Source organism: Chaetodon trifascialis, chromosome 22, assembly GCF_039877785.1.
Source record: "Chaetodon trifascialis isolate fChaTrf1 chromosome 22, fChaTrf1.hap1, whole genome shotgun sequence".
Classification (NCBI taxonomy): domain Eukaryota; kingdom Metazoa; phylum Chordata; class Actinopteri; order Chaetodontiformes; family Chaetodontidae; genus Chaetodon; species Chaetodon trifascialis.
Window position 1 is genome coordinate 16458028 of NC_092077.1, and position 11128 is coordinate 16469155.

The 11128-nt window shown below is 44.7% G+C and overlaps 1 protein-coding gene across 1 annotated transcript; it reads left to right on the forward strand.

The window, feature by feature from the left end:
• The first annotated feature begins 8222 nt into the window (after positions 1-8222).
• Positions 8223-10887, forward strand: trim35-14 (tripartite motif containing 35-14). Its single transcript, XM_070992559.1, has 7 exons — positions 8223-8308; positions 8485-8917; positions 9091-9186; positions 9262-9492; positions 9582-9604; positions 9690-9808; positions 9891-10887. Exons 2-7 carry the CDS (start codon positions 8498-8500, stop codon positions 10433-10435), a joined length of 1434 nt encoding a protein of 477 aa, XP_070848660.1. The 5' UTR covers positions 8223-8308; positions 8485-8497; the 3' UTR covers positions 10436-10887.
• The last annotated feature ends 241 nt before the right edge of the window (positions 10888-11128 follow it).

An 11128-nucleotide genomic window follows, 5' to 3' on the forward strand; every position in this document is an offset into this window, starting at 1 on the left:
TCCCATATTAATACACCTATACTCTATATGTATTAACAGCCACATAAAAACTTATTATTTCATATGAAGGTATAATCCTTTTTCATGAAATCAAACCCCATTTTGGAAACTATTTACGGCCGGCTTTGTTTCAGCACTAACTATTCAACGTATTTACATTCAGTAATTACCTCTCTCTGCAGCGGTTTCTGGCAGTCCGCCACGGCCGGGCTGGATTTTATATTGTACACCTCCACATGAGACATTCACAGGAAACAAAGCACGTGTGTAATCCAGCGTTACAGCTTGTAATTGTATGTCATTATAATGATAATAATGTAATTGTCCTGTAAATGGCGGTCCACCTGGCCGTTCATCCTGGATGTTTATGGATCTTTTAAACCTTGCAGTGCAGCTAATTTTAAATGGCCGTGGGCCGTTCCATCAGACCTGCCCTATAGGTGATAGAGTGGCGGCTACACAACAGTGCCTGAAACTCAACACGTGATGTGAAAGAACGTCAGAAAACACCGCCGTTCTGCGCCTCAGCTCTCACAGCAGCCTGATGATTTCAGCTGAGGACAACAAAATAAAGTGGAGCAATGCGAGGTGGGATATGATGACAGACGAGATGTGGGTGGTGGTGTTGCTGGTGGCAGCTGTAGTCTTAATGGCAGTGCTGTGTTTCTGTATCAGCCTGCGTGTGTTTGTGTCTCTGTGTGCGCTGTACATACTGTAGTAAGGACCTCTGCGGTGCTGCTGACTGCCCAGATTACAGGATTACTGCCGTCGCGGACTGTTCGACACCTTTAAGTCAGGCGAAAGCTCCAATCCCTTTTCTGGCAATGGGGATTTATATCATTCAAATCCTCCCTGCAGCGAAGATAAAAAAAATGAATTTAATCTCACAGAATTGTCACAGGCTGAAATCATTGTGATGTGTGCCGCCCAGGGAATGTTAATTAACGCCGAGGTCACCCAAAGTCCTGTCAGCAAAAGCTGGGCAAACATTTGAACCGGCGTAGGTGTGTTTGTTTTAACCACCTCGACACACAGGCTCAGAAAGATAACCCAAGCAGCTCTTATGAGCAGCTCTTATGTATCTTTAAAGAGGGCCAATGCTCTGTCCAGGTCGTGGCTATCAGGTCATTTATCAAGCGAATTATGAGCATCACACACTCTTCGATGTGTTGTCCTGTGCTTTAATCACTCCCAGTAGGAGCACACACTCTCAAACACTCACACACAGAGAGGACTTGTAGCGGTCAATGGGGGATAGTGCAGCTCCGTCCAGCAATCCATAACTTATATTTGTCCCACCATAAAACCACTGAGGGCGGGGTATTTGTCTCCCAGTTCAGCTCTTAATGTGCGCTATCACGTGACAGAGGCCCTCTGGGTGCCATACTGGCGGAACAAGCATATCCATCTGAGCCCTAAAGAGACCCATGCCTCCCTTCAGTAGATGAAATCAAGGGAAGCCTGGGGCCAATTTGTTGCTGGAGAACAAAACCACATAGGGGCTTTTGCTCAAGTCCTTAAAGTGGATTTTGGTCCGCCATGATGCAGGTGATGATCACATTTAGTCGAAGCGTTCTGCGGGCTTCAAGCTCGATAATGTCGCTCTGCCTCTTCGCCAGCGAGGTCTCTGGCTTCAGCCCAGCGGCCTATCTCGTCACGCCACGGCTGATTTGACACATCGATGGTGACAGGCGGCTCTGGCCTGAACAGAGCCAAATGACCCACATAGAGATGTCAATGCACGGTCCTTCTGGACCTGCCACAGCCCCACATGGAGGCTTCAAGACCATCCAACTTACAAGTCTTACAGGATCCAGAACAATTCCATTAAAATCCCACTCCTGCTATTCAAGATGATGTGAAATGTGGAGATGATAAGAAAAAAAACACCTTAAACGTAACTCAATTCCAGCTGGAAATTATTGTGAGCAATTCCCAGACACGGGCACCATTTCCTGACACTCTATACCATGTTTGATAGCAGAGGAGTGAAAAAACCTTAATAAAGATTTGGGTCATCACAGACAGCAGATTCATCCGGCTAAAACAAAATTGTCATCACTCTGCTTTGCTGAGCTAGAGCTTAAAGGGAAGGGAGGAAGCCAGGAGGGGAAATGGGTTAGCAAAGAGATAGAGAGAGCAGCTGTGTTGTGGTGTATTGCGCTGTCTCCGTCAGGCCGGGCTTATTGAATTGATGTCACTCCGTTAAACTCCAGTGGGCTGGGTCGCTGTGTGCAGGTGTGTGCGTGCGTCAAGGAGAGAGGGAGGGAAATACTGATAACTGTGGTTTTCCTGTGAATCTGGAGGGCCTGGCGACCTTCCAGAGGCTCAAGGAGTTTTCTGAGCCGCAGGCTTTCCAGCAGCTCTCCAACGAGATCGAATTTACCTCCAATTCAGTGCACATTTGTGGCTGTGGAAATGTCGGGGTGCTTATGCGGAGGCTTTGCGGCGCGCACGTTCACGCGTGGGCGTGTGTGAGCAACATGCCCGCGTGTTGTTTCAGACACACCTTCGAATACACACTGAGAATGGCTTGCAAGGAAAAGACCTATAGTCTGTTTTTTTTTTACTACATCACACACGCCTTGCAGTGTCTGTGCGAGATTGTTGTCAAAAGTTTCTCAGCCATCACCGAGGGGAAAAATCAATACGTGACCAAAAAAAAAAAAAGGAGTACCTGGTCTGTGCTGAGAGCGCCTTGCAAGCCTTAGTGAAATTGTGCATTTAATCCAATTTATGTGGAGCGCTCAATTCATGTGTGAAAGAAGAGGCGAAATGAAAGCATCCTCTTATGAAATGGATGTCCTATAGTATTTCCCTCTGACGACGATGGAGCTCGCTGCTCATGAGTCACCATGTGAAGAGCATGGAAGTGATTTGTCAGTGCGTCACAAGGATTTGAATCTGAAAAGATCAAATATTGATATGGAAGAAAGTATAATTTGGCTCTGCTGCCCTTGTCCCTGTCTCTTTCTCTTGTCTCTCGGGTACAATTACAATTATGACTAAACGAGGAGATTAATCTCATAAAGGCTTCTCCACACTACGCACTGACTCAGCTGCAGCCTGACTGTCTTTTTTTTTTACTGCAGCACTTTCAGTATTCAGTGGAATGTTAGTATCTATCAAATATAGTCGGTTATGAGTGTAAGTATGGCGGAAAGCACTGTAGGACATTTGTGTTGTAAATGAGGATCTTGTAAAAGTGGATCCACTGAGGCTCGATGCAGCTAGCGCTAAAGTGCAGCTTCATATACAGCAAAAGCTGACATGCAGTCAAACTGAAGCTGATGTGAATTTTGGAAGTGGCACAAGCCAAAACTATGATTTACTCAACACATCTAGTTATTAAAGTGAAAAAAATGAGGCTTTATGAGCTCAATTCATGTACATGTGAGACAAGAAGAAAAGCACAAGCGTCTGGAGGACAAACACTGAAAGAAGCTGAGTTCATGATAAAGTTGTTAGACACTAATCAGTCAGAAGCACAGACGTGGTCCGTATGTAAAATGCTAGGTAGCGAGCTACAGCTAATGTCTGTGCAGCTGTGACATTGAAGGAAATAAACACAGACTGCAACAGTCAAATTCAAACCATGGAGAGGTGAAAATTAGCTTAGAAAATTAGCTTGGTACTGTTTAAAATTGCTCTGGGTACTTATTAAGATATACTTTATAGAGAGTTAAGAAGTTCTAGGTTGTAAGTAATGGGTTTAGTAATAGTTTTTTTAATTGATTAATCATTTTATTAACAACAGTTGGTTCATTCATGACAGTAACAATGACAATGGCAACAACACGCAACCGCTCATTAGGCTGGCAGCCAGCAGTTCCTTCGGCCCGTCCGTGGGCCTTACAATAGTTTGTTTGTTGTTATTACCATCGATTGACACAAACACTAAATTCATGTTTATACTCATAATACACGACGTGAGAAAGCAAAATACACCTGAGATGATTGATTCAAACCATTTCAATCACAACAGGAGGCAGAGTAAATGCCAGCAGCAGACATGCAGCCATTTTTATAACTGAGCAACTTAGAGGTTACTCACCGTTTACGTCTCTTGGTGATCTATAGATCAGCGACACTCCGTCTGGACAAAGGTCCAGATGATCCACTGCAATGAAAATATAAATCCAAAACATTTTAATAATCCACAAAAAGATGTTTTCTCCTTTTAAATTAGCACGTGTTTTCCCTGTAACAACTTCAGAAACACACACAGTAGGGCGCCATCTTGTCTCCAGTTACTCTGTGGAGCCTCAGCTTTAATAAATGAATATGTTTTATCATTTCTGTGACAGAAAACAGGTGTTGTGTAAGCATGCAGCCAATAATGATGTGGAGGGAGGACTGCTTGTCATCTCCATGAATCCATACAATAAAACCTCTCTGTCTCTTTCTTTACCTCCTCCTCCATTCCTTCCCCCTACAGTGGCCCATAATTCACCGGCTTCAGCTCACTTTTTACTGTCCGGCTTTACTGAGTAGCAAAGCAGAGTAATAGACTATTGACTTTTTGTCACATATTTGCAAATAGGCTTGTACAAGGGTGAAATAAATATGAAACTGTTACGCTTCGCTGATGATGCTTCTAATGCGCACGCTCAGCTGCAGTCATTAGTATTTCCACTCTTAAAAAAGGAGGAGGCTCCATGCATTTGCAGTCCGGCTCCGTCAAAGTGATGTCAGAGCGACGATGATGCTCTCCGGCGGCGAGATGGGTCTGATTGGGGTTGTCTCTGCTGTGTGTTAGCCTGCCTGTCCTCATTAGATGCTGAGAGATTGACACAACCTCCCCACCCTTTCCCCTTCCCCTTCAGCCCAGATGAAGCTCTGCGAACACTAGCCGGGTGTGAGCAATAATGAATCACTATTAGCCTGGGTCACACTCCCTGACAGCCAATTTAGGGAGCGGGAGAGGCTGCAGACAGTGACATCCAGGTAAATGTGAGCGTTTAACTGCTTCATCCTGAGGTCACATAGGTATTTTCAAAGCGTCACAGGAGGATAAAACAGATTATATCTTATCTTCTGATGTTTGTTTGTTTACCTTGGGTCATTTTGATGCAAAGTAATAATGACATTTCTGCATGAACGCGGCAGCACAAGTTCAGTAGCTTTTGGCGCTTTAGCCATAAGTGGGTACATGCTGACATCTAGTGGTGTTGAATACTCACAGCGCAGAAATGTGTTCATTTCAGTGCAAAGGGGCTGTCAGATTTTATTATCCAAGGTGATATGTGATTAGAAAGAAGTAAACTTTTTTCCCTGTTAGGGTGAGGAACAAACTTGCAGCAGCATCCATCAGAAGTGACAAATACACTGAGAAAAGCACTCTATTTATTCCATGTGCTGCATGCTTCTGGGACTAAGACAACAGATGATGTGACATCCTGTTAGCGAGAAAGACAAATATTTACTCGAGCAATGTGAGAATGACAGCATGCATACAATAACTTAAAAATCCCACTAAGCACTGAAACCTTCAGTCATAATCGTCCATAATTACAGTGACTGATGATGCATGTGCTAAATGCACTGATGTCTAATGCAAATTACTGTATGAACATTGAAAAGAGGTTTATGACGCCCTACACTAAACATCGACTTGGCTTTATTTGCCAACTGCGGCGGAGCTCAGCATGCCTGAAAAGGAGGGATGTGAGGAAACTGGCAACCAGAACATCTGCTGGAAACTCATAACCTGCTTTATGGATGACAAACAGACCATCTGTGTGGAAAAGGCAAAGAGGGCACGTCAACTGAATTAAAAGTAACTTCTGGAAAGCTGAATTTATGCTCACGTTCTTCCTGAAGGTGACCAAATGCGGCCTCCTCCAACAATCCGGGGGAAGACTGCGAGCTTCCATTGCGATCAATCAGTAAAATAACCTTCTGCAGCTCTGAGTGGAAATGAAGGTCTGGACTCTCTGTGGCATACTAAAACTGACAGCCAGAGATTGGATTCTTTCTTTCAGCATCAATGTCCCGTCAGTTCCTTTCAATAAGTTCCTGATCGCTACCTGTTCCCCAGCCGCCCTGACCGAGCCGCATCAGACAGCTAAACTGTAAATGTGGCTGGAACAAGAGCGCTGCGCTGCATTTCAGAGGGAAATATTGTACTTTATTTTTCATTTAGGTTTCCTTTTTACAAGCCAATCCATCAATTAATGGAGAAAATGGAAGTGAAAGTAATCATTAGTTGGAGTTTTATGCAAAATAGTTCAAACTGAGCTCCACCTCAACCAACAGCAGGAAAATCCTGCTTTTACATTAATGCATGAGTCACACCAGTCTGATGATTTAAATGATAATAGCATTACAGTGACAGGGGACATTTTTCTGCACTGAGTAAGTTTACTTTTAATACTTCAAGGACATTTTCCTGATTACATCTACAAACTTATACCTAAGTTTTCAATGCGGGACTTTTATTCTTTATTTTATTGTGTTGTATGAGTACTTCAGTAAAAGACCTGAATACTCCCTCCGCCGCTGCACATAATTTATGAACTCTTACATTATGGCATGAATAACACATTAAATAAATTATGCATACAAATTCTGTTAATTCAATCTAATGCAATAAAAAAGTTAAAGACTAAATGTGGCAGAAATTAAAAAAGCATATTATCATAATGGGTTTCCAACTCAGTCTCGGGAAGCCGTTTAAAGTGAGACAAGCGACCAATCACATGCTAAATGTAAAGCTGGAAAGCAGCAATAATTACCTAATGTTTGCTACCATTAGCTAGCATTAGCCACCACAAGACAATGATCATATCAGACCAAGTAAGGCTGCAGCAGCTAAACCCCTCAGTGTGTCAGATAGAGAAACAGTGTGTAATTTCTTCTCTCTAAAGTCACAGCTCTCCTCAAGCCACATTCAGACTCACAGCATGAGTATAGCCTCTGCACAGAAGTCACATTTCCTCCAAACGCACAGCGCAAAAAAAATTAACTTAATTGTTTTCTGGAAAACAAACATGACCACACGAGATTGGTCACGTCTTTCCTGATGTCGTCGCTTTGAATGCTACGCTGGCAGGAGGATCCCTGAACAGGCCTGGCGAGCAGTCCAGGAGTCTAATCACGCACCACAAAGGGACACTCGGGCCAAACGCTGCTCGTTACTAGGCCTAAACTCGCTGACGATCAAAGGGTGGCGAGGAGCTTTCACGGCATCGAAAGAAGTTTCTGCCACATGCATTTCATCAAACTACAAGCACAACTGGACTCCAAACAGACAAAATGACAAATGGAGTCTGCACACGGGTGCTCTGCAGCTGTACAGTACATTTATCAAGCAGAAAGAAACCCAGTGAGAGGACTCTATTTCTCTCTGTCTATTTGCTTTTTGGAGCATAAAAATAGTAGCAAAAAATACAGAAAAAAGCTGTGTGATAAAAGAGGATGCAAAGACATATGAAAAATGCCTGAGAGTGACGAAGGACTTCACTACAACAGACGTATTAAATTAGCAATACATTGAATGTGACAAGTTCTCTGATTAGCATTTATGTCAAATGAACTGAGCGTGCAACAAGCTTCCTGCTTAATGGAAAGATGAAATGTGATCAATGAGTAAAGACTGAATCAGAGTGATTCCGCTGCCCGTTCAACCACGACACGCTCGGCAGTCTGCATTCCCTGCAGGCTCGTAAACCTTTGGCTGTACTTTGCCACCGGATGGCGCCCAACGCTGAGTGCTGTTTGCAGAGCTCACTGAAGCCCTGATGGAGGTGAATGAGAGCGAGCTGCAGGTGCAGGACCCGAGCTTAATATTTCATAATGAACATGTTTCTATACTGGACTGATTTATTTAGAGTTTTTAGATTTCATATTCATACTTTCATCTGTTTAAGATGAATTTTGAGTTCAGTCTTTCAGTAACACTGAATGTGGATTGTGGAACTTTCAGGCCTGTGGACCCTTAAATTGAAGCAGCATCTACTTGTGATCTCTGCTTTTTGTACTTTTACATCATTTGAAGGATTTTTAGAGGCCCGAAGAGGTGAAAGTACGCAGTATTTCACTGAAGAAAAGAAGCAAAAATTGAAAAAGGAAAGTGCAGCATTTTTCTTTCTTTTGTTTCGTTTGTCCTCTCCCATCATCTGCTCAGATGTCTCTCCTTCAGAAACCAGACTGCGAGTAAGGAGCTGTCTGGAATTTGGCTTGTTAAGGGTTAAAAGTGCCTGCTCTGCCTCTGAGACTCCGCCTCCTTTGGATGACTCAGCATAACAGGAAGCAGGAAGCGCTCGCATCGAGGCACATATATCTGTCACAGGACTTCGGCTGCCAGGTATGTTTGCCTCTAACTTTTCTTATGGCACTGACAGTTGTTCGGTTTGTCCTTTAAAGACTGATCTGTGGTCAGTGGTCTGCAGTCATGGTGACAGAGCAAGTGCTCTGAGTGTAAACAAGGCCTCTCCCTGTGCTTGATGAGTGCCTGCACCTTTGCCCCACTTTCATTTTCAGTGCTGCCGTCAGGATGGCCGGCAGGCTCTCGCTCCCGGAGGTGGACCTCTCCTGCTCCATATGCTGTGAAATCTTCAAAGAGCCGGTGGTCCTCAAGTGCAGCCACAGCTTCTGCGCGCCCTGCCTGCAGCAGTACTGGACGCACGGCCGGAGCCGAGACTGCCCTCTGTGCAGAACCAGGTCCGTGGATGACCCCGTTCCCAGCCTCACCCTCAAGAACCTGTGTGAGTCGTACATGGAGGAGAGCGAGGGTCGGGGGGAAGCGGCGGCAGAGCTGTACTGTGATCCGGGGGAGATGTGCCCGCTTCACGGGGAGAAGCTCAAGCTTTTCTGCCTGCCGGACAACGAGCCCATCTGTGTGGTGTGCCACACCTCCAGGAAGCACAAACAGCACGACTGCTGCCCCGTCAGCGAGGCTGTGGTCGACGTGAAGGTAAACACTTCCACATGAGACGCAGAACGAAGGTGGAGTAATGACATGCTTGTGCTCGGGGTTGTTGCTCTGAAGTTTCCTGAACAGATGTGATGCTGTGGAAGTCTTTTAAAGCTTAAGCTGTTTGTTTTCAACATGTCTTCAAACCATTTTTCTCTTAATTATCTTCTCAGGAGAAAATTAAGTCAGCCCTCAGCTCTTTGCAAGAAAAGAGAGACGCTTTTGACAAAATGAAGAAAACCTACGAGGACACGGTGGCGTACATTCAGGTGGCGTATCATTCTTCACGAGTCCATACGTGGAGGTCGTGCCGCCATTTCCATGCATGCTTGTTTGTATTTCAGGTCCAGGCTCGATTTGTGGAGAGGCGAACGCGTGAGGAGTTTGAAAAGCTTCACTCTTTCCTGCATGCCGAGGAGGAAGCTCGGATGGAGGCGCTGAGGAGGGAGGAAGAGCAGAGGACTCAGGCGATGATGCAGAGGATTGAAGAAATTAGCAGAGATATAACGTCTGTGTCTGAATCCATCAGACTGTTGGAGGAGGAGATGGCTTTGGAGGGCATCTCCGTCCTTCATGTAAGTCTGGAAATGTCTGAGTAAAAGTGCAGCTGCTTGCATAACAATACCAGCTCTTTTTTTAATCTTTTGTGCATTTCTTTTCTCAGAAATGCAAGAAGACACTGACAAGGTGAAAACAGCTTTTATCATTTCAGCTTTTCTTTGCTTTGCTTTCATTACAAATTGAATAAACTATCTAATTCTGCTCCCTGCAGAGCGAATCGCCCAATCGAAGATCCAGAAATGACCCCCGGAGCGCTCATAGATGTGGCCAAATACGTGGGCTCTCTGAGCTTCCACGTCTGGGAGAAGATGCATAAAATCGTCAAATACAGTGAGTACATATCCCGTCCCATTCTTCAGGTCATGATGAGGTTTGTTCACAGGAAGCTGACAGTCTGCCATCTTTTCTTCAGCCCCGGTGACGCTGGACCCCAACACCGCCGCCCCGTGGCTCGTCCTGTCCGATGACCTCACGAGCGTCTGTGACAGCGATGAGAAGCAGAAGCTGCCCGACAACCCGGAGAGGTATGACCCCGACACCGCCGTGCTGGGCCGCGAGGGCTTCGCCTCAGGCAAGCGCACCTGGGACGTCAGCGTGGGAGATAACACGGCATGGGTGGTCGGCGTGGCTAAAGCGTCCATCAAGAGGAAGGAGAAAGTGTCGTCGGTGCTGAAGAACGGCTACCTGTGTGTGTACTTTTACCACAAAATGTACTTTGCAGGCACCTCTCCCTTAACCAGGCTCAACCTGAAGAGGAACCCGCAGAGGATCAGAGTGCAGCTGGACTGCGACAAAGGCAGGGTGTCTTTCTACGACCCGCACGACAACACACACATCTACACCTTCAAGCACGCCATCACAGAGAGAGTCTTCCCTTACTTCTGGGTGGGGTGTCAGCAGTGTCCTTTGACAGTGGACCCACAGGAGGTTTCTGTCAAAGCTGTGGAGTATTGTTGAAAATGCATTTGCACTTCACAACTTTTCTTTAGCACAACAGGGAACTGTCCTTGAAGTTTGCACAGATCAAACTGAATTTCACCACTTTCTTTTCCAGTTTGAAACATAATGAATACTTCAGCTCATGTCAGTTTGGTCTTTGCACTTTGTACTACGATAAAATGTCCTACTATTTCTGTAAAATGTTTGTTGTTTATGCAAAACACAGTCTGGTGGAGCAGGAAAAAATGATTGAATCTGGCTGCAGTTTGACGGGTCAGTGTTTGCATGTTAAACTCTAAATGTTGGTCGTTATGTTGGACACTAAATATGCTTTGTGTGCAAATGTTCATGGTGTTACAGCTCATTTACTAATAAATAATTTGCAGATATCATGACTTCCCTGTCCGTCCTGTCTGTAGTCTACACCTCCATGCTAGGCCGAAAATAAAACAATGAATGGTTCGCCTCTCACCTGAGTGTTATTAATTATTAGCCATTATAAAACATGATTTAAAAAGTAGATAAAGTATAAGAAACTGTGTTTTCACAATCTATTATTACAGTGAACTTAATTGTTCTTACAGCTTTATATCTACAGAGCAAGATCAGAAATCTGGTAAAACATGGAGGAGTATTTTGTGTGTACTCCTAAAGAAGATGAAGTCTGTCTATTTGTCACCAGTGGTCCAGGAAGTATTCAGATCCTTAGCT